The sequence below is a fragment of the Rhinoderma darwinii genome, chromosome 12 (assembly GCF_050947455.1).
Source record: "Rhinoderma darwinii isolate aRhiDar2 chromosome 12, aRhiDar2.hap1, whole genome shotgun sequence".
In the NCBI taxonomy this organism is placed as follows: domain Eukaryota; kingdom Metazoa; phylum Chordata; class Amphibia; order Anura; family Rhinodermatidae; genus Rhinoderma; species Rhinoderma darwinii.
The window spans coordinates 4257039-4284488 of NC_134698.1; the positions used below are offsets into that span (position 1 = coordinate 4257039).

General features: G+C 42.1%; 1 protein-coding gene across 1 annotated transcript in view; it reads left to right on the forward strand.

The window, feature by feature from the left end:
• The window catches only part of VANGL2 (VANGL planar cell polarity protein 2), a 65959-nt gene that overhangs the window by 36054 nt on the left and 2455 nt on the right, over positions 1–27450 (forward strand). The window contains exons 3-8 of the mRNA XM_075844596.1: positions 12764–13038; positions 13892–14015; positions 15913–16517; positions 22321–22454; positions 24551–24686; positions 26344–26575. Coding sequence (XP_075700711.1) covers positions 12968–13038; positions 13892–14015; positions 15913–16517; positions 22321–22454; positions 24551–24686; positions 26344–26575 — 1302 coding nt within the window. The 5' untranslated portion in view covers positions 12764–12967. The remainder of the gene's footprint in view (positions 1–12763; positions 13039–13891; positions 14016–15912; positions 16518–22320; positions 22455–24550; positions 24687–26343; positions 26576–27450) is intronic.

Consider the following 27450-nt stretch of genomic DNA (forward strand, 5'->3'; position numbering starts at 1 on the left):
AAACAGGCTACGCGTTTCGACACAGGACATGTATCTTCATCAGGCCGTCTACAAACTCCAAAAGGTCACCTATAGGGGTCCATCTGACAAATGGGGCCCTATGGAAAAGCTGAATGGACACATAGGGGGTAAGTTATCAACCTTTATACGCCGCTTTTTTTGCATAGAAAGTTGCAAGTCTTTGGCCTTTCTGTGCCACTCTCACCACTTTTGTGGAAAGGGGACATTGCCACCGCGGGCCGCCAATTTTTTTTTTCTTAGAATTTATTCCAGAAAACTATGCCAGCTCCTAAATGTCGTAAGTTTGACCTAATATGGGACGTAGCAAGGTGCCCGTGCTCGACCCTTACCTTGCCACCTCTAACCAAAATCCCATTCCATTGGACAGTTAAATAAAAAATGATACTTGCCGCTCCTTTTCATGTCCCTCATTACTCCAGCGCGGCTCAAACAACATAATTACGCTAGACAACGTCAGGATGTTGTATGCGACGTAGCACTGATGATGTTTAAGGGCTGCATCACATATAAGGTCCTGACGCTTCTCGCTGTCCAGTACTGAGTGGCGCTGGAATGATGGAGCCGGAGGAGTGGTGAGGGGAATGTCTTTTTGTTTTATTTTTTGGCCAGTGTACGGCGCATGGCCGCGGTCGTTGTGAACTCCACCTCCCAGTCTATTAAGACTGGCGCATGAAACGCCAGTCTTAATAAATCCCTCCCCCCCCCCATAGTGTGAATAGGCCCTAACTGCGATGCAAGATATTTGCTCTTGGTGCCAAATTAACTCGGATAACCCTTTGAACCAGTGACCCGGCAAAAGGAGTAGCAGTTGTCTCCGAGCTCCTATGTCTTTGAGGGCCCCACTTAATCTCTCCACCAACAAACACCACTCCAATGGGACAGCCAGTTGTGTACTACTTGACGTGACCATCCTTGGATTTGGTATTGGAAGCCGCTACATCTCTACTGTACACGACAAATTCTTATAGTTCCTCCTAAAGAAAACATTTCACCAAGATGTTCTGCCAAAGATTAACTAAATTGCACCCAATAGATGGCTCTCCGAACTTCTTAGATACTGAGCTCTTCCTATTTCTTAGGAGTCGGGGTGGCAAGGGATCGTAGGCCACCTCTTGGCACTGAAATCCCTGAGATGTCTCACAGAAGGGTGAAATACGGTTTGGGCACGATCAGGGCACCACTAAGTATTCTAACCGGTCCTGTAGGTTCCCATTTAAGCTGTAGTCCCGAGGAAGATGTCTTCTTCTTGCATGACGTAGACCGTCGATACAATAGTAGAGGGGCAGGATTTCGCGTTGGAGGCCTGTCTAATCATGCAGCCGGTCTCTGAACAGGTTCCACAGGTTCTACCTCTGAGCTTCAATTCCAGCTTGGTGTTTGGCTAATGTGTTATAGTATTAAGAGTCGGATGCTTATTTTTGAAAACTAAAACTATAAAATGTAGACTGTCCCGTGTGTAGTTTTCTAACGGTCTACTTACCATGTGATTGTAGGTATGGCAAGAGCATGGGAACGGCGGGATGTGGTGGTAGGAATCAATGAAATCTAAAAAGAAAGGTGGTGTCTCAATGTGACCATGTATTGCCCGAGAGAGTCAAGTCTTAAAGGGAGATTAGGGTAAACCACCCAACATTCGAAGATCAAAAGTTGTCAGGGGCATAGCTAAAGTTGGTACAGAGGTAGGTCACATCCGGAGTCTGAAGGGGCCCAAAGGCCTCTTTGGCACATGGTAGGTGGAGGACCCTGTTAAAGACTTTGCGTTGGGACCCAGGAGCTTCAGTTATGCCTCTAACAAAAAAAGGTAAAATCTCTCCTCCATAAATGTAGTGAGAAATAAAGAAATGGTATAGGCATTGCGTGCTGCCACCATGACACGGTCTGCCTCAGGTGCCCTCATACTACCAGCCATGGTTCCCCCAATATCGAGCTTGGACGTCCTGATGGCCACAGTTTTTTGCTCCGTTTTTGCTTCCCGCTATAGTCCAGAATGTGCGTTATGTGTAGTGTGTATATATGAATATTTTTGTATTCTATTTAAGCCCAACGAACAAGCCGCTACCACCTTCCATTTCAACCTAGAAGAGTCTGGAGAGGCGCTTCAGAACCATTACGGCTCATTGTTGAAGCACAAATGCCGATCCCTAATGTCCTTTTATCAGGGTAAGGCCTCATTTACACGAACGTAATATACGCGCGTGCTTTGCACGCATGTCGTACGCACCTATATTAGTCAATGGGGCAGTTTAGACGATGCGTGAATTGCGCTCAGCGCGTGTGCGCAGAAAAAAACTCACGACATGTTCTATAATCGTGCGTTTTTCGCGCACTCACGCACCCATTGAAGTCAATGGGTGCGTGAAAACCACGCATGCCGCACGGAAGCACTTCCGTGCGAACTGCGTGATTCGCGCAAGAGCTGTCAAACTCCTGAATGTAAACAGAAAAGCACCACGTGCTTTTCTGTTTACAAACATCCAAACGGAGTGTCAAATTCGAGATGAGCGCACCGAACTTCACCGGGTTCGGCCAAACTCGTTTTGACCGAAACCGGTAAAAAATGTTCGGGTACGCGACGTCAGGAGACAGTCACTGTCCACGGTGCTGAAAGCGTTAAACTGGTTCAGCACCATGGACAGTGCCTTCCGCTCCGAAAATCCATGAACCTGTAAAAAAAAAAAGACGTTCTGACTTACCGATAACTCCGGTCCGACCTCCCGGGATGACAGTTAAGTCCAAGTGACAGCTGCAGCCAATCACAGGCCAAGCACAGGCTGCAGCCAATCACAGGCTGCAGCGGTCTCATGGACTGCGGCGTCATCCTGGGAGGTGGGGCCGGATGACAAGAGTGGGACGCGTCACCAAGGCAACGGCCGGGAGCCCGGACTGGGGGAAGCAGGAAGTTCTTGGTAAGTATGAAAGTCTTTTTTTATTCACAGGTTGGTGTATATTGTGTTCGGCATTCACTGTCGAGGGTGCTGAAAGAGTTACTGCCGATCAGTTAGCTCTTTCAGCACCTTGGACAGTGACGGGCGTCGACTAGCCTCATCTCTATGATGGCGGCTGCGCGAAAATCACGCAGCCGCGCATCATACACGGATGACACACGGAGCTGCCAAGTGCCTTTTGCGCGCGCAAAACGCAGCGTTTTTTGCGCGCGCAAAACGCACACGCTCGTGTAAATGAGGCCTAACTCTATGTAGTCCACTTCATGGTCATTTCTTCCCAACATTAATGTGCTTATAGGTTTCTTAGACCTTTTTGATGTTGGTCTGTAAACGCCTCCCCTCCCCATCTTAGAAAAGAAAATCAAAGGCCCAACATGCAAAGATTTTTGTGTATTGTTTTTGCGTTCGTCTGTAGCAACCTATCGGACTCTCTTGGTAAAATTTAATATTACACTTTCCTCCCTATTTTAGGTAACTGGCTATAAATTTGAGGAGGGTAGATGGTGAATCCACCCTAACATCAGGAGGGGGCTATAAAGCTCAAAGTGTATTATATTTACTGTCTAAAATTGGCCCTTGAAAGTTGTTCTCATGTCGAACCATGTCTTTCTTTTTTCCCTATAGCAGCCTGTACTGATGTGGCAACTGGCAATGTAAACATTGTAGCCACAGTCTGGACTATCAGGGACCGAATTTTGACGGTAGTTGTATTACATGGTTTCGGCTTAATTCGAGAAAAGGAAATTCCCCTTTCACCACCTTTCAAGCGGTAATCCCACCCACAAACAATGTTTTTGCATGCTGTTGCATAACTAATCACGCCTAGGTGGCGGCTTTATATTCCCATGGTCCCTTCGACCTTTTGTTCCAGCTTTCCTACTACCCCAGGAACGGGAATATGAGCGCTCGATGCCACATTTCGACATTTGCCTGGAGTCTATAAAGCATTACAATGTTTTTGCACACTAGTCTACTCCTCTGGGTATTGTTGGCCCCGGGATGCCGTAAAGATTTTCTTTTGTCTCGAGACTTTTTCACGGTCGTCTCCCTGGAGAAATTGGATCCCTTTTCAGAACAATGGAAAAAGAGTTACAAAATGAAGCAATTTTTTTTTTTCCACGGTCTAGTTTCGGTCTTTGCTCACCCTACACCCTTCCTTCCAATTTCTCCACCCTGCTTCTCTCCATGCAGGGAGAATGCTTCTAGGCCTGGTAACCATTACCTAGGAAACCAGAGGGGTGCATGTAGGGGGATGGGGGAAGTGCATGGAGACTGGGCCTTTTTAGGTTTCCATGGTAATAGATGCAAAAAAATCTGGTATTTCGGGACAAAAGCCTTCACTGACTGCAGTATCCTGACCCTGTCCATCCAAAACCAGTGACTGGAAGCAGGACATGATTGGATCTGTCTTTTTTTTTTTCCATTCGTGTTTCTATGGTCACCAAGCCTGGTTATATCGTCGCCGAGCCGTTGTTGCGGTGCACGGAGCAGAATGTCATGTACGATGTTATTCAATGTCCATAAATAAAATACCGCTTTTTAATTGGCTGATAATAAGTTAAGTTATGAAAAAATAGGTTTTTTTTGGGTTAAAGAAATTTTTGTAAATGCCCAATTGGGGCATGTGGAGTTGATGGGGAGGTTCATAAGAGCCACATCACTAGCCAAGTCCATAAACCCTGGGGACGTTCAGAATTATATCGAATGAAGAACCTATGGGTAATACTTAGCTGTAATGTTTTTTTTTGTGTTACCTGATTGGCTATTATTTAGCTCTGCTCCTATTGGCCAAAGCTTTGACCGGTGACTCCGGCTTGTCTGCATTGCCTGTTGGAGTCGGAGGTAGTCTAAAATCCAGCACCTGTACCACCAGTGGCTCTGACTGCTGATTTGAAAAAGGACCCAGTGGTATGAGACCATGCCACACAAAAACAGCTACTAGAAGGCCACCAAAAAAGAGTGACAAAATGGACCATACATAGAAGCCGGTGGTCCTCAAGACGCTGAAGCTTTGCCTGACGTAGGTCTTACTGGTAAATTAAAACAGATCCCAAATGGGTCAACCCTTTTAATGATCCTAGGTGAAAATCATGGGTTTTTGATCACCTTCTTGGAAATCTGCTTGACTGGCACTTCTGCTGTTGCGTTCACATGCGATTTAATTTTGAGGAATATCCATATCTCTGGCACAAACTGTTTTACAGAAGTAAAACTTCTTTCAAAAACAGCGCCACACATGTCCCTGGGTGATGTGTGGTATTGCAGGTCCGCTTCATTAACTTAAGCAGAGCTGAGCTGCAATGCTAGACATGGGCAGTTGTGGCGCTGTTATGAGAAGTAAGCAGCCATGTTTTTCTAATCCTGGACAATGGCTTTTTATTTTTTTTAGTCCTATGTTATTGCATTGCTTTTCATTCATCTCCTTTTTGATGTGGCACCGGGCAGAGAACAATAGTTTAATTATCTGTCGTAACCGTATCCAGCACCTATTGACCACACTGAAGACTCTCTTGGTTCATTCTGTTTGATGCTTTCCCGGTTTTGTCCTTGTTCGTAGCTGCCGTTATAGTCATATCTGATCTGTCTTCAGGGAAACCTCCCCACAACACAAATAACCCGTAAGAAAGCCTCTATGATAAAACTATACAAAGTACACAAACCCCCCCCCCCCCTATTCATGAAACATCATGACACAACGCTGTAGTAGTTATAGTCTTGTATATAGGAGCAGTATTATAGTAGTTATATTCCTGTAGATAGGGGGCAGTATTATAGTAGTTATATTCTTGTATATAGGGGCAGTATTATAGTAGTTATATTCTTGTATATAGGAGCAGTATTATAGTAGTTATATTCCTGTATATAGGGGCAGTATTATAGTGTTATATTCTTGTATATAGGGGGCAGTATTATAGTAGTTATATTCTTGTATATAGGAGCAGTATTATAGTAGTTATATTCTTGTATATAGGAGCAGTATTATAGTAGATATATTCTTGTATATAGGGGGCAGTATTATAGTAGTCATATTCTTGTATATAGGAGCAGTATTATAGTAGTTATATTCTTGTATATAGGAGGCAGTATTATAGTAGTTATATTCTTGTATATAGGGGCAGTATTATAGTAGTTATATTCCTGTATATAGGGGGCAGTATTATAGTAGTTATATTCTTGTATATAGGGGCAGTATTATAGCAGTTATATTCTTGTATATAGGAGCAGTATTATAGTAGTTATATTCTTGTATATAGGGGCAGTATTATAGTAGTTATATTCTTGTATATAGGGGCAGTATTATAGTAGTTATATTCTTGTATATAGGGGCAGTATTATAGTAGTTATATTCTTGTATATAGGGGCAGTATTATAGTAGTTATATTCTTGTATATAGGGGGCAGTATTATAGTAGTTATATTCTTGTATATAGGGGCAGTATTATAGTAGTTATATTCTTGTACATAGGGGCAGTATTATAGTAGTTATATTCTTGTATATAGGAGAAGTATTATAGTAGTTATATTGTATATAGGGGGCAGTATTATAGTAGATATGTTCTTGTACATAGGGGCAGTATTGTAGTAGTTATATTCTTGTATATAGGAGCAGTATTATAGTAGTTATATTGTGTATATAGGGGCAGTATTATAGCAGTTATATTCTTGTATATAGGAGCAGTATTATAGTAGTTATATTCTTGTATATAGGAGCAGTATTATAGTAGTTATATTCTTGTATATAGGGGCAGTATTATAGTAGTTATATTCTTGTATATAGGGGCAGTATTATAGTAGTTATATTCTTGTATATAGGGGCAGTATTATAGTAGTTATATTCTTGTATATAGGGGGCAGTATTATAGTAGTTATATTCTTGTATATAGGGGCAGTATTATAGTAGTTATATTCTTGTACATAGGGGCAGTATTATAGTAGTTATATTCTTGTATATAGGAGAAGTATTATAGTAGTTATATTGTATATAGGGGGCAGTATTATAGTAGATATGTTCTTGTACATAGGGGCAGTATTGTAGTAGTTATATTCTTGTATATAGGAGCAGTATTATAGTAGTTATATTGTGTATATAGGGGGCAGTATTATAGTAGTATTCTTGTATATAGGGGGCAGTATTATAGTAGTTCTATATTCTTGTATATAGGAGCAGTAGTATAGTAGTTACTATAATACTGCTCCCTATATACAAGAATATAACTACTATACTACTGCTCCTATATACAAGAATATAGTTATATTCTTGTATATAGCGGCAGTATTATAGTAGATATGTTCTTGTATATAGGAGGCAGTAGTAGTATAGTAGTTATATTCTTGTACATAGGGGGCAGTATTATAGTAATCATATTCTTGTATATAGGGGGCAGTATTATCTTAGTTATATTCTTGTACATAGGGAGCAGTATTACAGTAGTTATATTCTTGTATATAAGGGGCAGTATTATAGTAGTAGTTATATTCTTGTATATAGGGGGCAGTATTATAGTAGTTATATTCTTGTGTATAGAGGGCAGTATTATAGTAGTTATATTGTATATAGGGGGCAGTATTATAGTATATATATTCTTGTATATAGGGGGCAGTATTATAGTAATTATATTGTATATAGGGAGCAGTATTATAGTAGTTATATTCTTGTATATAGGAGCAGTATTATAGTAGATATGTTCTTGTATATAGGAGGCAGTAGTATAGTAGTTAAATTCTTGTACATAGGGGCAGTATTGTAGTAGTTCTATTCTTGTATATAGTGGGCAGTATTATAGTAGTTATATTCTTGTATATAGGAGCAGCATTATAGTAGTTATATTCTTGTATAGAGGGGGCAGTATTATAGTAGTTATATTCTTGTGTATAGAGGGCAGTATTATAGTAGTTATATTGTATATAGGGGCAGTATTATAGTAGATATGTTCTTGTATATAGGAGGCAGTAGTATAGTAGTTAAATTCTTGTACATAGGGGCAGTATTGTAGTAGTTATATTCTTGTATATAGGAGCAGTATTATAGTAGTTATATTCTTGTATATAGGGAGCAGTATTATAGTAGTTATATTGTATATAGGAGCAGTATTATAGTAGTTATATTCTTGTATATAGGGAGCAGTATTATAGTAGTTATATTCTTGTATATAGGAGGCAGTATTATAGTAGTTATATTCTTGTATATAGGAGCAGTATTATAGTAGTTATATTCTTGTATATAGGGGGCAGTATTATAGTAGTTATATTCTTGTACATGGGGGGCAGTATTATAGTAGTTATATTCTTGTACATGGGGGGCAGTATTATAGTAGTATTCTTGTATATAGGGGGCAGTATTATAGTAGTTATATTCCTGTATATAGGGAGCAGTATTATAGTAGTTATATTCTTGTATATAGCGGCAGTATTATAGTAGATATGTTCTTGTATATAGGAGGCAGTAGTATAGTAGTTATATTCTTGTATATAGGAGGCAGTAGTATAGTAGTTATATTCTTGTATATAGGGGGCAGTATTGTAGGAGTTATATTCTTGTATATAGGGGGCAGTATTATCTTCGTTATATTCTTGTACATAGGGAGCAGTATTATAGTAGTTATATTCTTGTATATAGGGGGCAGTATTATAGTAATTATATTCTTGTATATAAGGAGCAGTATTATAGTAGTTATATTGTATGTAGGGGGATGTATTATAGTAGTTATATTCTTGTGTATAGAGGGCAGTATTATAGTAGTTATATTCTTGTATATAGGGAGCAGTATTATAGTAGTTATATTCTTGTATATAGGAGCAGTATTATAGTAGTTATATTCTTGTATATAGGGAGCAGTATTATAGTAGTTATATTGTATATAGGGGCAGTATTATAGTAGTTATATTCTTGTATATAGGGAGCAGTATTATAGTAGTTATATTCTTGTATATAGGAGCAGTATTATAGTAGTTATATTCTTGTATATAGGGAGCAGTATTATAGTAGTTATATTCTTGTATATAGGAGGCAGTATTATAGTAGTTATATTCTTGTATATAGGAGCAGTATTATAGTAGTTATATTGTATATAGGGGCAGTATTATAGTAGTTATATTCTTGTATATAGGGGGAGTATTATAGTAGTTATATTCTTGTATATAGGAGCAGTATTATAGTAGATATGTTCTTGTATATAGGAGGCAGTAGTATAGTAGTTATATTCTTGTATATAGGGGGCAGTATTATAGTAGTTATATTCTTGTATATAGGGGGAGTATTATAGTAGTTATATTCTTGTATATAGGAGGCAGTATTATAGTAGTTATATTCTTGTATATAGGGGCAGTATTATAGTAGTTATATTCTTGTATATAGGAGCAGTATTATAGTAGTTATATTCTTGTATATAGGAGCAGTATTATAGTAGTTATATTCTTGTATATAGGGGCAGTATTATAGTAGTTATATTTTTGTATATAGGGGGCAGTATTATAGTAGTTATATTCTTGTATATAGGGGCAGTATTATAGTAGTTATATTCTTGTATATAGGGGCAGTATTATAGTAGTTATATTCTTGTATATAGGGGGCAGTAATATAGTAGTTATATTCTTGTATATAGGGGCAGTATTATAGTAGTTATATTCTTGTATATAGGGGCAATATTATAGTAGTTATATTCTTGTATATAGGGGGCAGTAATATAGTAGTTATATTCTTGTATATAGGGAGCAGTATTGTAGTAGTTATATTCTTGTATATAGGGGCAGTATTATAGTAGTTATATTCTTGTATATAGGGGGCAGTATTATAGTAGTTATATTCTTGTATATAGGGGCAGTATTATAGTAGTTATATTCTTGTATATAGGAGGCAGTATTATAGTAGTTATATTCTTGTACATAGGGGGCAGTATTATAGTAGTTATATTCTTGTACATAGGGGGCAGTATTATGCTACATTTCTCAGTGACCACCAGTGACAACTTTTCTGAGGCTTAGAATGTGCTCCGAAGAGTTGTCTTCCCTTCCTCCCCTCTTCTTTTCAGTTCACAGTGGGCTACAATGAGCCAAATAGAAATCTCTTCCAAATGTGAAGAGAATATGAAATTTGTCTTTCATTGTGTATAGAGTGGACGGACACTTGACATAAACCCTTCACTATGGAGCAGCTGTTGACCCCTGGCTTCTTCTGTAGTGATGGACCCCACTAACCGCTGCTTTGTTCTTTAAGAATTCGGGATTTATCCGGAGGTGATAAGGACTCAGTCAAGTGTTTCTTAACCACTGAGATGTAACATTAATTCTTCTATATTGGACCGTATTCCTTTTTTTGCATTCTCCGTGTTGCCACCATGTAGAAATTTTGGGAGGGCTCACCGTGTTGGCTCCGTATGACTATGGATCTACCCAACCATAAGGAGCCAAGAGAGGTACCAGATTATGAGTATTTGTAGGAACCTCTTCTAGTCGACCTGATGATAAAAGGTTTGCCATTTTTGTATACCAGTAAAATAATGTTTTCGGCAAAGAAAAATTGTGATTAATTTATGGGGCTTTTCCGCAAAAATGTTCATATTTGCTCAATGAATATTTATAGTTTTCAAATGAATTGTCTTCTAAATTATTCGTCTTTATTGACTGTCAAATGAATTCAACAAGAAAATTATCGCCAACTGTTTCTCACACGTTCTGCATCTTTAATTCATTTATCCTCATTAATTATTCCTACCAATTTGTAAACAGAGGGAAATGCAGGCATTTCCTAGTTCTGTGGAATATTCTAGACCTAAAAAAACAGAAAATTTAAAAAATATTCGTAACTTTGCCAGTAAATTTGTATTAATTTCCTTATTTCGCTACGGTCTAGTGAGTGCGTTGGTCACATATTTTTGAAAGACGCCCATACGCATTACATCAAAGTTGGCTGAATTTGGCAGGTCCAGCCGACTCTTCTGTGTACGGGGTCTCCCGGCTCTAATACGACGGCACATCTTGGCAGAGAGAAGGTTCGGGGATGTAGGATTGTCCTTTATTCCCATGGGAGATTAGTTGCCGCCATGTAAATAAGCGGAGTCGGGAGAAATAACTTGCGTTCGGCAGATCACGATCTAAAGCGTATTGGTGACCTCAACAGTTTCCGCTTTCCTGTAGATAATTTAGTCAATATATCTGAGGGTTGTGGTGGTAAAAAAATAGACCTGCTGTTGAGACGATCGATCGGGATCTATGGAAATCTTGTTGTAAAGTTTACTGGGCATGTTCGAGAAATGTGGACTAATGCAGTTGGTCGTGAATAGTTCATGTCTTATATACTTACACCAATCTGCCTAGTTTTCCCATAGTTCCTTCGACCCCCTCAACCTACATTAGTGTCTTCGAAGCTCGATGGGTAGAGTAGGACTTGATTGCTTCTTTTTACTAATGGGTTTCCCTTTTGAAGTGATATTACTACTTATTTTATTTTTTTTATACAAAATGGCTGCCACCTCTCCAAATGGGAGAACTCCGCTTAGCTCTGTCATAGATTATTTACTATGACTTAAGTATGAGGAAACACAGATCACTGCATCTGTTTACATTACCCAATTAGGTCAGATTTTTTTTTTTTTTAGAGAAAGCCGGATGTTCAAGGTAAACAAAGTGCTGAGAGTCCCAGAAACTTAAACAGAAAGTTGCGCCGGGGGGGTTGATTTGGCAAATAACATAATGAGTTTTCGCTTGTTGGCTCAGGATGACAGACAAGTCTCCTAACTGAGGACGGGTTTTACCGGTGGTGGGCTCCGGGTTCGTTCCCACCTTCCTGTTTGAAGTTCTTCTTGATTACCTGATGTCACATTTATACAGAATTGGGTGTAACCCGACAGACTCCGACATGTACCTTCCCTTTTTTAGGACAGGGTGAAACCCTGTCAACTTTTAGTGGTTCTTCGATGTCTTCCATGACCTGTTGAGGTGGCCATATACATTAGATATATGTTGTCCGAACCCGCCGGCTCTGGCCTTCCTTCTAATTTGTATGGCGGTGTTCTGACTCTCCCCCCCGACGGCGAATGCCGGGGGAGTGAAAAGGTTCAGGCATGTTGGATTCCAACGTGCCCGATCCTCTTGTTTGCAAGTAGATAAGCTGCTGCCAGTCCCCTCTCTAATGGTAACACATGCATCCTTGCCAAGCGGCATGTGGTTGGGAGGGATCGCTGTCCGCCAAAGGATCGTATGGCCAGCATTATCTATTATTCATGATATGTCCGGCATGTTCGATGGTATCTAAAAAGTTTCTGATGCCACTACAAGTAGACATGTACATGTTCTGTATATTTATATGGAGGGTGGACCATCAAAATCCTCTTAGGCCCAAGGAACTCCAGTCTGATACTGGGTAAAGGCCTTCTGTTAAAGGGGATTTCCACCTACATTTGACATACTGTAGACCACTTTATCTGGTGTGGTTCCAAGAATTGGGGCTTCTGACAATTCCTAAAACTAAGGTGGCACTTTGTAAAATACCTGAATCTTCAGGGGGCTCAGGGTCTTTCATAAGTCAAGGCTGGACAATACCAGGATCCAGGCAGCTAATACGACACCCTACACATTTTTTTATTGAGGCCTTATTTTTTGGATGGTTTTCTACTGGTCCCTATTATTAAAGTTCTCATTGATAGGCCACCAAAAAACTCAACTGGTTCCTGAAGCAATCCTAGCAGATCTCTATGAAAAGAGCTACATGGGAAAACTAAGATGTTGCTACAATATGGTGGATTGTTTTTAGTTCATGCAATAATTTATTTTTTTTTCTTCTTGGTTTTCTTTTTATGTTAGGTCTTCTTATTTTTCCTATGAGACGGAGCAAGACAGGCAATCAAAATAGAGTCCCTCAAGGTGAAAGTCGATTTTCTGACGGCGCCTTTTGGCCTGAAAAAGCCTGTGCTGAAAGAGGCGGCAGCGGTGTTGGCTGCGGTTCCAGGTTCAGGGAAACTGAAATCCGTAAACGTGGATCGCCACAAAGGCCGTTTCTCTGAAAACATGGACAACGAGTCCCAATATTCTGGGTACTCGTATAAATCCGGGCAATCCCGAAGTTCACGCAAACACAGGTAAGAAAGGACGTTCTGTCCAGGACTTATAATCTTGGGATATATAAATATGTCAAATGCCTCCATTAGCTGATCTTCATAAAGTTGACATTTTCTGAGATGAACCCATAATTTTGTTTCTAGACGCTAGGAATTGGTCTCGAGATTGGCCATGAAAATGGCTGGTTCCAGCTTTAACCCAAAGTGGGCTTATTTTAGTCTGGGACCACTTCGCACCTCAAGACCCTCATAGGGCTACCCATTTTGGTAGTACTGAAACCTTATAATGCTCACTAAGCAACTGGACAACTGAGATCACTCCATTTCATTGGTTGTATGGTTGCGTTATGGTGCCATTGCTTGGCACCCATTAAGCTTACACATGCCATCCAATGCTCTCAAGGAGAAGGTATGACCTACAACCCACTGGCCGCAACATGGCAAAAGTGTACCTAAAAATATTCTCTATACGGGTTGTCCACTCTTTCATAGCCGTTTTTGTGCTAGAAGTGTCCCCTGAAGATAAACTGATCACAGGGTGTCCCATTACTGTGTACCCGAACTTTCAGCTGTGATTGGTCAAAGAACCCGGCATTAAGTGATCCGTTTCCCTGCAGCGCTACCACAGGGGAAAAGAAGTATTGCACAGTTCTCATTGAAAACAATGTAATGTGTGAACCTGCCGGATCCTCCAGAGCGTGGGACCGCTCTCTTTATCTACTCTCCGCTTTGGCTCGTATATGAGGGTCCTGAAAACTGTATCCTCCTCTGTTCACTCAGAGTTCCCTAACGGGGTATGCGAAAATGGGTTTTGTAAAGAATGACAATTTTACTGTGTCTCTTACGTTTTTGTTTTAATAAAAAATTTTTGTAGGGATCGAAGGGAAAGACATCGATCTAAAAGCCGGGACGGCAGCAGTCGGGGAGATAAATCCGTCACTATACAAGCTCCTGGAGAACCTTTATTAGATAATGAGTCCACAAGAGGAGAAGAAAGGGTAACATTTTTAGTTTTTTTTTTTTTTTTTTTTTCTATAAAATTTTTGTAAAGTTTTTTTTTTTTTTATTTTATTTTTTTTCTCCCTTTTTGTTAATATGGGAAATGTAGATCCTACACACCCTCCGGTACATTTTCCAGTTTTGCTTTTCTCATGATGGCCGTGCTCGTTCAATACTAAAAAAAACATTTTTTCCATCGTGGGATTTTCCATTTACGATGGCAAACAACTTCTTAACCCATTCACTTCCTACATAAAATTTGGGTAAAATTTTTTTATGCTTAGTAGTATAACGACATCCCACCCTACAGAGCATTGCAACAACTTCTAACGCCTGCCAGCCCTTGTGGCTAATTATTTTCCATGAGTGTTTGCAGAGGTAATTAGCAGAAGGGTTTATTGATTATTTTTTTTTTTTTTTGCACCATTTATCTACTTCCAGTCACCATCCTAAAAGCCGTCACACTGCAGGGTTAATATTAACAGGCAACTGGGTGTGTAAGCGAGATGTGCCCCGGACATGTACCTCTCTGGACGGTTGCCAGGGAGAGTTAATGAGCTGATCCCAAGTCGTATCTCAGTGCACAGGGTAATTGTCAGGATTTTGCTATTGGCCAGTGGTGATGTCATGGTTTCCCGGCCGTGTCAAGGGCAGGAAGATACAATGTGCTAAAGCCGTGAGCCTTTCTGTGGGAACTACATTATCCGGCCCCTCTATACAAATTTACTTGTCTAAGCTCTTCGTTACCTTTTGATTTTTAAAGGGACAAAAGCAGGATCACCCTTAGGAGTTCACGCAATTTCTGCTGTAGGGGGCGCCGCAGACGACTCAGCAGCCGATGCACAAATCGTAATATCGTATAGTAGTATTTTTTTTTTTACGCATTGTATAGCGGTGTTATTAGTTTACTTTGTGTATGGAGCTTTTATTTGGTCGCTATATGCTGGTGTTACTATATGGTAGCATTATTTACTGTATAGTATATTATTTTTTCACTATATAACGTTATTTGAGCAGCTACATGGAAGTTTTATGAAGGCATCATACTGTATGCACTGTATGGTTATTTGTACACTATATGGCATTACACCATCCAGCATAAGGCCCGACGTTCCCTATATCTTCCACATACCCCAATGGGAAGGTGAACCTTGTGGTGCAACTTTACGCCAATCAATGACGTGGCTATGTTCACATTTGCAAAGTGGCTTCCGTTCAAATGGGAAAACCCGAGGCTCTGCCGGTTCAGTCATACGACGGATGCCGCTGGAGCCCCACTGACCCCTTTGAGGTGCACCCGTCATGGTGTCTGTCATTTTGACAGGAAGAATGCAGCACTATACCTCCCGTCAAATCTGACCGCCTCTAGCGCAAATAAGAACAGAGCCTATAGCTAAACATAAGCAATATATGAATTCGGCAATTTTGGTAATTCTTTGTTTTTCAAATTTTACCAGTGTCGACCTCAAAAAGATCTCGTAACTTTTTGAAAAGTATTATGTTTTACAGACTGGGATAACGTCATATAATATATAAAAAGGCGTAGACTAAGGACTGGAGCCAGTGAAGGCGAGAATAGTTTTACCAAGATTAATCCAAGCTCCCTCCACAATGAGATCACTCAATGTTGTGTAATCGGCCGCCCTTCCAATTGACAGGATAAGACATGTTCAGTCCCTTTCATTTCTGACAAATTAGGTTGTTTTAAGTACAATACAGAATTAAAAATCTAAATCCAATTACAGAAAACTTAACTAAACTGCAAATTCAAAATTTGCCCAAAGAATTTGTTGAAATTTTAATTTTTGAATATAAATTAGTTTTTTTTGTAATTTCATGGTAAAACTGTATTTATTTATTTTTACTACAACCTCCTGTTTTTTATCTTTTTCCCAGGATGACAATTGGGGTGAAACCACAACCGTGGTCACTGGGACTTCCGAACACAGCATATCCCACGATGACATTACACGTATCACTAAAGACATGGAGGACAGTGCCAACCTGGACTGCTCCCGGCACTTTGGGGTCATAATTGGCGGAGCTTTAGCATTCATCTCGTTCCTGACCCCTATAGCCTTTATGCTGTTGCCCAAAATTTTACCGTGGGATCTGGAAGCCTGTGGTACGCCTTGTGAGGGTCTATTTATCTCCGTGGCCTTCAAACTCCTCATCCTTCTTGTTGGCAGCTGGGCGCTTTTCTTCCGTCGCCCCAAAGCTTTCTTCCCTCGGGTTTTTGTCTTCCGGGCACTTATCATGGTCCTCATATTTTTGCTGGTGGTGTCATACTGGCTTTTTTATGCAGTCCGTATCTTGACCACGGCGGAGAGGAATTACCAGGGGATAGTACAGTATGCCGTCTCACTTGTGGATGCTCTTCTCTTTGTTCACTACTTGGCTGTTGTCCTTCTGGAACTGAGACAACTCCAACCTCAGTTCACGATCAAGGTCGTCCGGTCCACAGATGGAGCCAGCAGACATTACAACGTTGGCCACTTAAGGTAAGTCAACCACGTGGAGAATCGCTAACTAGATCGTGGAAAAACTCCATAAAAAGTTTTCCCGTTGGTCTGCTACTTTCGATGCCGATTTAAAGGGGGCACTTTTTGGCCCATTTCTTGGCATATGTACTCGGGGGTCCATAATTGTGACCCTTTTTATCTTCTACTTGCCACCATAAATTGTTTGTTGGCTTAAAATGTTTCACTAGAAGTAAAATTTGCATTGGACAGGCTCGATTACGATAGTCAACCATGCTTGACCAGCAGCATAATACCCGCCAGTTCAGCCTTGTGATTTATGGGCGATGATTGAACCGTAATTGACTGCCTGTTATATGGAATAATCTAGAATTAGATTCTATGGTGATAGTTGTAATTACGGCACTAAGGACTGTATTTATTTTTACGACCGCAAACAATGAAATGGATGAGATTGCGTTTATTTTTGTGGTCTGTAATTTTGTATCCTTAATGTAAATTTGTGTTCGTAAAAGGGTTGCCGTAGTAACCTCGGGAAGAACTTTTACAAGCTACGCAAAAGCAGTAATGTGAAATAAAAGTGGTAAATTGGGCGATGAGCAGAATGTGGATGAGCCTGAAAACCAACGTATCCCGTAATGCTATCAATGGGTGACGGGGAGTTCTTATTCTGCAAGTGTCTACAACATCTTCTCATTTATCTCGAGCAAGAATATGTTGATGTTTCGGTTTTGTTTTTATGGGCCATGTAACTTTTTGGATTTTTTTTTTTGCAAAATTAAAATGTCAAAAGTTCAATTGTAGCTATAACACAATGTTTGTTTGCTTTTTTTCTTAATGGGAAATGCACCTCCCCCCTACCAAAATGACACCCAAAGCACTACTACTACTACTTACTCCAATGGCTTCCTTCCATAGTGTTAAAGGTGTTTTCCCATAATCGTTATTTATCACCTAGCCACAGGATAGGCGATAAATATCTAATCGGTGGAGGTCCGACCACTGGGACCCCAATCGATTACGGAAATAGGCTTACCTTGCCGTTCCTGGAAGCCCCATAGGAATGGAGCGGAAGTGCGGGCTGCCAGGATTGGCAAGGTAAGCCCGCTCTCGTGATCGGTGACCAGACCCCCACTGAACAGACATTTATCACCTATCCTGAGGATGGGTAATATTGATTGTGGTAAAACTTATTTAATGTCTATAATTAGCATAAGGTGGTTTTGAACTTTTTGAAGTATTATGTTTTAGAAATTTGCTGTTTTAAAATCCTCCAAATGCTTTTATGCCAACCAATTAAAGCCAGATTTTAGTGTAAAAAAAAAATTTGTAGTAATTAGTTGGATGAACATTTGTTTGATCCAGTGCAGACGTAGAAGACTGGGGGCCCCATAGTCATGATCAAATCGGGCACCCTGTTATGGTACGAAGATTTGCCACCCAGGACGGAAGTATTTGTTTCCTTTTCCATGAACCATGAGGCAGTTCCCCATCCCAATCTAGAGAGGGGAATCCATCAGATGTTCTCACCACCCAGTACCAAAAAGGATGGAACCAACCTAGAAGGGGCCATCTCTCCTAGGGCACCATACCAGTCTTCCTCTATGATCTGTACGCCCTTGATTTGAACCCTCGGGATCCTCTTAAGACATTAGATGACCATTCCCTTTACTACAAAGTATAACACACCGGTCTTAAGCTGCTCAATGACCCTGGGTCTTGGCCTCCATCAACATTCCGGTTACCCATAATGTCCCCAATGAATGTAGGACACCACCTACTCCCTCAGCCCCCAGGTAGAAGAAAAAATAATTTACCGAAAGAAACATCCAACATAGTTAATTCTCTTGTTATGCAGAGGCGTAGCTAGGTTCTCCAGCACCCGGGGCAAAGATTCAGTTTGGCGCCCCCCCCCCCCCAACCTCTTTCCCGACATCTCCTTCCCCCTCGCCGTGTTTGTTTTCTTTACCAATCGACGTGTCATTTCTTTTTATGTTGAAAAACGGGTGCCAGAGGCAAGGAAGCCTTATTTCCCAGCTACCAATAGAACAGTTAAATTTTTAAATTATAATCTTTATTATGCTATTCCAGCAAGCGAACATACAGACAAAACCAACATAAATAGTTAACATTTTCTATGCATGGATGGGGTCAGTAGCCGTTAGTGGCTGTAACAATGTGCATGTATTCCTGCCGTCTGTGAATGCAGATACAGGAAGTCACCGATATCGACGGAGGCCTCATAAATAATTAGATTGTAAATTCTTAAGTAGAGATGCCCCAATTCCAGCATGCGTTAAAATAATGAAAAGAGCCCCCCCCCCCCGACATGTTTCGCTACGTATGTAGCGTCCTCAGGGGTTCACGGGGCTACTCGGGGCTATTTCTTTTTATGCAACGCGAGCATAAAATTATTTGTACATTTCACAAGCAATATGGTTCTATATACAACACCAGAACCAAGCTCAGTACATATATACAGCACCAGCACAAATACAGCTCCATTTAGTGCAACCCCTGCCGTATAGGTTTGTACGGCGTAAAACTACAGCTCCCAGCATGGCCCGAACAATGGTAAGGATATGCTGGGAGATGCCGTTTCACAAAAAATAAATCCTATCATTATCATACCACCATCATCTCGCTGCAGATCATACAGTGACTACATTACTGATTAGAGGCAGAGTGAACATTTACATTAAGTGACTCACCGGTGACGTCTCAGATTCTAGTTCTTTTTCTCCATCTGGTCCAGACCTCTATGATGACTTCTCCCGGTCCATTTCTGCAGTTTGCCGCTCACATGTCTTCAGCTTCTCACTTTTCCAACATTTCTGCACCTATAAATAAATATAAAGTTATCATTATACCACACACTACCCCCCTAAATATAATAGCACCATACACTGCACCTCTAATTATAATAGCACCATACACCGTGTCCCACACACACACACACTGTGCCCCCTGTAGATAGTGTCTGCCATAGAGACCCCTGTAGATAGTGCCCCCTGTAGATAAGTGCCCCCATATAGACCACCCCTGTATATAGTGTCCCACAAATAACTCCCCCTATAGTGCTCCACAGATAGCCCAACCATGTATGTAGCCCCCCTGTAGATATAGCCCACCCCTGTATATACTGCTCCACATATAGTCCACCCCTGTATATAGTGTTTCACAGATAGCCCACCCCTGTATATACTATATACAAGGGTGGGCTATCTGTGGAGCACTATATACAGGGGTGGACTATATGTACAAGGGGGCTATATACAGGGGTGGGCTTTCTGTGGAGCAATATAGGGGGAGCCATTTGTGGGATACTATCTAGAGGGCTGGGCTCTCTCTCTCTAGAGGGCTGGGCTCTCTCTCTCTAGAGGGCTGGGCTCTCTCTCTCTAGAGGGCTGGGCTCTCTCTCTAGAGGGCTGGGCTCTCTCTCTCTAGAGGGCTGGGCTCTCTCTCTCTAGAGGGCTGGGCTCTCTCTCTCTAGAGGGCTGGGCTCTCTCTCTCTAGAGGGCTGGGCTCTCTCTCTCTAGAGGGCTGGGCTCTCTCTCTCTAGAGGGCTGGGCTCTCTCTCTCTAGAGGGCTGGGCTCTCTCTCTCTAGAGGGCTGGGCTCTCTCTCTCTAGAGGGCTGGGCTCTCTCTCTCTAGAGGGCTGGGCTCTCTCTCTCTAGAGGGCTGGGCTCTCTCTCTCTAGAGGGCTGGGCTCTCTCTCTCGAGGGCTGGGCTCTCTCTCTCGAGGGCTGGGCTCTCTCTCTCTAGAGGGCTGGGCTCTCTCTCTCTAGAGGGCTGGGCTCTCTCTCTCTAGAGGGCTGGGCTCTCTCTCTCTAGAGGGCTGGGCTCTCTCTCTCTAGAGGGCTGGGCTCTCTCTCTCTAGAGGGCTGGGCTCTCTCTCTCTAGAGGGCTGGGCTCTCTCTCTCTAGAGGGCTGGGCTCTCTCTCTCTAGAGGGCTGGGCTCTCTCTCTCTAGAGGGCTGGGCTCTCTCTCTCTAGAGGGCTGGGCTCTCTCTCTCTAGAGGGCTGGGCTCTCTCTCTCTAGAGGGCTGGGCTCTCTCTCTCTAGAGGGCTGGGCTCTCTCTCTACAGGGGGCTGGGCTCTCTCTCTCTACAGGGGGCTATATCTATCTACAGGGGGCTATATCTATGGAGCACAATATACAGGGGTGGGCTATATCTACAGGGGGCTATATACTATATAGCCCACCCCTGTATATGGTGCTCTATAGACAGCCCACTCCAGTATATAGCCCCCCTGTAGATATAGCCCCCCTGTAGATATAGCCCCCCTGTAGATATAGCCCCCCTGTAGATCTAGTCCCCTGTATATAGCCCAGCCCTGTAGATATAGTTCCCCTGTATATAGCCCCCCTGTAGATATAGTCCCCCTGTATATAGCCCAGCAGATATAGTCCCCCTGTAGATATAGTCCCCCTGTAGATATAGTCCCCCTGTATATAGCCCAGCCCTGTAGATATAGTCCCCCTGTATATAGCCCAGCCCTGTAGATATAGTCCCCCTGTATATAGCCCAGCCCTGTAGATATAGTTCCCCTGTATATAGCCCAGCCCTGTAGATATAGTCCCCCTGTATATAGCCCAGCCCTGTAGATATAGTCCCCCTGTAGATATAGTCCCCCTGTATATAGCCCAGCCCTGTAGATATAGTCCCCCTGTATATAGCCCAGCCCTGTAGATATAGTCCCCCTGTATATAGCCCAGCAGATATAGTCCCCCTGTATATAGCCCAGCCCTGTAGATATAGTCCCCCTGTAGATAGACACCCCCCGGAGATAAAGTCCCCCCCCCCCCGCAGATACAGCCACACTTCTATTACAATTTAAAAAATAATAATTTCAAACTCGCCTTATTCCCGCTCCCACGCCGTCCGGCAACCATGGAGACCTGCTCTCTTCTGCGCAGGTCTCCAGGGGGTTGAACGCGGCGTCTATGAAAGGCGCTGATTGGCTGGGCAGGATGACTTTCCCTGCCAGTCAGTCAGCGCCTTTCATCGACGGAGGCGTCACTGGTACAAAAGGTACCAGTCGCTTCATTGGTGGAAAGGCGCTGAATGGCCGGGCACGGAACGTGCCCGGCCATTCATTGCTTCTAATTGTACCTGTGTCCTTGCGACACAGGTACAATTATAGTGCAGGAGGAGGGGGCGCTGGCGCCCCCCTCTGAACTGCGCCCGGGGCACATGCCCCGCTTGCCCCCCCCCCTAGCTACGCCCCTGTGTTATGAGAGAAGACGGCTGGTGGGATCTGCCTTTACCCTTACGGATTCGTTTTTGAGGGCGAGACCCATGAAAACAGGATCTACCAACAAAAACTATACTATGTACAATTTTATTTCCATAGACCACATCAAATCCTGGGTGGCTGATCTAAGGTTGGGGGAGAGGTGAAGGCTATCATGGATAGCTTCACCTGATTGCTTTTATGTTTTCCGTCATATTAGTTTGATTTGGAACCTTCGGTCTACGCTCTCCTCAACTCATGTAAATGGTTCTCATGAAAATTGGATTGTTTAACATGGCCTCTTGCTTGAGGTGAGGACTGGAAATATGCACGTTGACTATCGACGAGTTCGGATTTTGTTTGGTTCTTTAATGGACAATTCTATATGAACATCTCTACTGGGGTGGTGCGTTTCCCATTTAAGTAGAAGCCATATTTGTTCACGCTAGCTCTTTCTGTACTGTTTTGGTTCCCATAAACCTTCTGTATTCTCCTTGTGTTTCCATTCTTCCTCCTTCCCTTCACGAATTTATTATATTTTTTTATTTTTGCTCCTGGTCCTACCCTGTCTTGTTTTCCTCTCACAGTATCCAGCGAGTTGCTGTATGGATTTTGGAAAATTATTATCACGACTTCCCTGTCTACAACCCTGCTCTCCTGAACCTGCCCAAATCCATCCTGTCCAAGAAAATGTCTGGCTTCAAGGTCTACTCCCTCGAGGGTGAGATGTTGCTTTCCCCTTAGAACTACCCACTCTTCTCCTTATTGTCTTCACCTAATGTCCTCTAATCTGTGCTATATGATCCCGTGTCGCCATTGACTTTGTCGTTTGCCGTTTGTAATAACTTGTGTTGAATATTTGAACTTTTTATTCTATTTTTATTTGATGACTGGGTATTGAGGTGTGTGTAACTTCTCCATGACATGAAGCCATGGTGAGATGTCTACCAGCATGCCCTACAAGTCATTCCAATCCCGATTTGCTGTACTGTTGACTTCAACCCACTTTTTGCTATCGGTTATTTCCAGTTTCGATAAGGCTGACTGCCCACCTTAGTCTATACATTGGGTGATACCGTTTCTTGTGACTTCCTTTGGGCAATTTGAAGGAAAACTTCGATCTCCCTCCTTTAAAAACGTGATTTTTTCCACTGTTTTCCGTTATCAAGTGGATTGGTCAGTTTGAGTAGCTCGTCTCAAGGTTTGATATCTAAAAAATTACAGACCAATTGAAGTAACCCCACTATGTAACCCATTATCTTGGAAATACACATAGTAATTTGGTTAACCCATGGTGTTAGTGTTTGACTTGATGGACAACTTGAGTTGACCTCTTGGTCAACCTCTTATGGACATCTATGACTCTACAATAGATCGAATTATTTAGTCCAAGTTCATATGCTGATTTGGTCAACTTTTTGGGATCTTTTTAGTGGTGTCCCTATGGGAAACTAAATAGGCAGGGTTTAATTTAGTAAGGAAGGCCATTGTCTAAGGGTTTTATAAGCTTCCAATGAACCTTCACCTTGGTTCTCGTTCACTCTTCGCATTGGAATCGCTCTCTTTAGTCGTGGGAACACTCTGATAATGGCAAGTAGGGCAAAACTTTATATAAAATGTGAGTTTATTGTAGAACTCCAAAAATTCTGTACTGCAAAAAGACTTTCCGCTTCATCTTCCATCACCGTGGGTAGCTGCTCCCTCCCACTTCACTTTCATGACCTCCATAACGGTCTACAATAGTAGACGCAGTAATAAATCCTTTGGCCTTCTGAGTCTCCTTCCATTGAGTAGCTGTTGGGAGGGGGTTTCTCTTTTATTATAGAGGCTGCAAAATTCCACCTCCTGAAATCCCGGCCCCTTTAGGGCACTGTGAGTTGAATATCAAACCATGAATTTCTGAAACTTCAAAGCTTGCCTGTCACATGCGTTGAGGCCTCATTAAGTTTCTATGCTGACTTGAAATATAGGTTGACACTTCAGGCTTCCTATTTTATATTAAGTCCACGTTAACCCTTCAAGGATTGTATTTTCAGTCTTTAACATCATTTTAGTAATAAACCCATGAAATTTACGTGACGGTTAAGATTAAGCCCAAAGATACATCTGATAGAATACCAACTCAAAAATGTATTGACTATAATTTTCCCTATTGGGGTCCTCCGTATTGTTGGACCGCACCTCAAACAGAATGCCAACCAAAATGTGGGATCGGGACTGCTTTACCTTCGAGAGAGATCTGAGAAATAAGGTACAAGGAACACAAATTTCATGTATGAAACAGAATGCCCCCCGAAGCTCTCGAAGATTTGAGAAATGTTAACATTGGTTGGTTTCTTCAAAAAGATACGTGGTCTTGGAGGAGGCCGACGATGCGGTCAACTGTCTGACTCCTTATCCCATAAACCCTTAGTCCTTCTGTACCTCTTCCCCTAACCGAGTACATTTTTTTAAGTGTAAGATGGAGAATTCAAAAATATTCTCTCGCTTTTTCTATTAATTTACTGCAATTTTTGCAAGCTAGAGATAATTGGCTAAATTTACTGGGGGTGAACCATGGAGGCTAGTTTTGTACAATTGCCGTTTTATGATATTCCGATTTCCTAACTGGTCCATTGAACTTTTTGACCAACTTTACCTACAAAGACCTCATTAGTGGTGACTCAAAGCCCATATGGACAACGTACAAAGTTCTACATCTCTTGCCGTCCAATCTTCGCCTCTTCCTTTCCAGAATGTGTTGCATCTTCTTTAGTTTGGGTTCAGGATACTTCTTTGTTAACTCTCTATCTTCCATTTTTCTTTTTTTGGGTATAGAAAATTCTACTAATAATTCAACAGGACAGTCCCGGGCAGTGATAGCTGCTGCCGCCAGGAGGAGAGACAACAGCCACAATGAGTATTATTATGAAGAGGCCGAACATGAGCGGAGAGTGCGGAAAAGGAAAGCCAGGTACCTCCACAGTCACACCTTAATACAGCCGGAGTAGTAGGCCATTCCCGTCTGTTAATTGTCCTTGATATCCCAGGGCATTGCTGGACTGATGTTGGTGGACTATAACACCTGTATACAGAGGGACCAGGTACATTGTAGGCTACGAGTAAACAGTATTTTTGATAGCAAACTTGGTGCCTTCTCACCACACTGTATACAGATTGACTTTGTTCATGGGGTCGAGAACCTTAAAGGGGTTATCCCGTGAAAAACCTTTATCACCTATCCACAGCTGGTACCCCCACTGATCCCTGGAACGAGCTCACGAGCCCCCAGTTTCCCTGAATGGACCGAAGGTTGCGCACGCACCCTTCCGCTCCATTCAATGTCTAAGGGCATGATGGACGCAGCGGAGTGGAGAAACCGGGGGCTCAGGACTCTTACATTGTAGTGATCGTTGCGAATCTGGATCTACGGCGATCAATTGATTGTATGAGGCAGCGTCTATAGAGAAGGGGGTACAACGTTGTATAAAGACTGCCAATATTTTTCAGTGTTTTCCGGTAATAATTTTTTTTATTAGTGCCCGTAACGGCATTCTAGTTCACGCTCTTGGATCAGTGAAGATTTATGTCGTATCTGTTCGGCTTGTCTTTAATACTCTGCTCTCCCCTCCTGTCGGCTATATATACGTCTTACACTGGATTGGTGTCGACCTGTACTGACCTGCAGCTTCATCTGTCATCATCTGCCTCTTAATGATAATCTCGGCATAGATAGATGTCATTCTCACTTACAGAAATAGTCAACGGCAACCAGCAAAGCCCTGGAATTTAGGATAAATCTCTTTCAAAAATGTTCGCCTCGTTGCTTTCGTATTACCAGCAGAGTATTCGGACAGGTGTCACTGAGAGGACAACGATGAAAGTTCTAGATGTCGACTTTCATATATTGGGGTCATCTTCACTACGTTTATGTTGCAGCTTCCACTTATTTTAAGGGTGGTGGGATGCCTAGAATTGATCCCAAATAGAGGAGAAGGTTATAGTAAAGCTTTATAAGCCTCTTTTTGTTCCATCATGTCCAGTTTTTCCCAAAAAATTACGCATGCAGATACTGTGGTAATCACGGTGTGTGAACAAAGCCAAAGCCCCCAAGGCCTTCTTTAATTATGGTGGCTTCGGGCCAGGGAGTCCAATTTTTAAAGGGGTTGTCGGGTTTAAACAACTAGTTTTCATACGCCCTATTAGCGAATTCAGAGTTCAGAAAGAGCATCTCTCGATGGAGGATCTATCCTGTCATGCAATACACAAACACATGAATTTGAATGAACACTGTGTAATGCTTAACTTCCCCTGTGGTGGTGCTGCTGGGAATTTAAACACTTACTGACAAGTCTTCTACAGATTACATCTGATCGCTGGGGATCTCAGCAGGAGGACATGTTGTGATCAGCTTATTGTCAAAGGGCCCTTCTACGTAGGGATTCCTAATGTCGGTCCTTTAGTCCAATCCTAAATTAGTCCTTCTTCATAGTAGTCATGGAGGTCCACCACTACCAAAACAAGGGTGCGTTACTTGTAAGATAAAGTGTTCGCCAACGATACATGAACTCCTAATTTTGATGACGTTCAGATGGTGGATTTTCTAACGGGGCTGACGCCTTTCATCCTAGGTTGGTGGTCGCCGTTGAAGAAGCTTTCACTCACATCAAGAGGCTGCAAGAAGAAGACCAGAAAAACCCGCGGGAGATCATGGACCCCAGGGAGGCTGCTCAGGCCATCTTCGCCTCAATGGCCAGAGCCATGCAGAAGTATCTCCGCACCACAAAACAGCAGCCGTACCACACCATGGAGAGCATCCTGCAACACCTTGAGTTCTGCATCACCCACGACATGACTCCAAAGGTTAGTAGGTAACATTTCATGGCTGGTCATGTCCATATGTTCTTTTATCATTGGAGCCAGTTTGAGGAACTTGGGTCTTCCCTTAATTAGGTTGGTGGCATCATCATGGATCTTCTGTACCAAAGCTTCTTCAGAGATGTTCTTCTAATTCGCTTGTGTGCTAACTGTAGAGCCTCTAATATAATTGAAAGCATTCCTTCACCCGTAACTTAATGGTCTGACCCAACTTGTTTAACGTCTTCGGGGGGCTATAGGTAAATTAAGTTTTGTGCATAGTCCAACACCCCTGCGGGATATTTAGAATCCTGGATATTTAACAATTTTTGACCCTTCTTTTCCGGACTGTTGGCGTTCCTACGGCCAGAGGATGTAAAATAATCCCATAATCTGGTCCCAGATTGCAGCTAACCATTTAATCTTCAGAGTTGTTTCCTTTTGGGGTCTGGTGCTAATGTTACTGCATGCCGCTCCATTTACTACTGATATGACCTGTGAAACATTTCCCGCAGAGGTGTTAAGCTTGTGTAGGACAACTTGTTAAACTGTGGCTTAAACCCCCCCCCCCCCTCCCCATTTAGCTATAAATTTTTCACATGTAATCGGATATATTGTCTTTTGGTTTTTTTCCCCTTTAAGATACAGCTATGCCCCCTAGTGTTCACTAGTATGAACTACAACACAAATCTGCTTCTACAGTGCCTTCTCCCGTAGGATAAGGCTATTGGTTTCACACAGGCAGGCTTTACTGCACCTTGCACTCACATTTTATTAATTATTCAGGCCTTTCATTCATATTTAACCATGGACTCTCTGCGAAAGTCTTTGTTATACGCTGAGCAGATGTGTGGATCACACCCCGGAGCCTTTAATGAAAC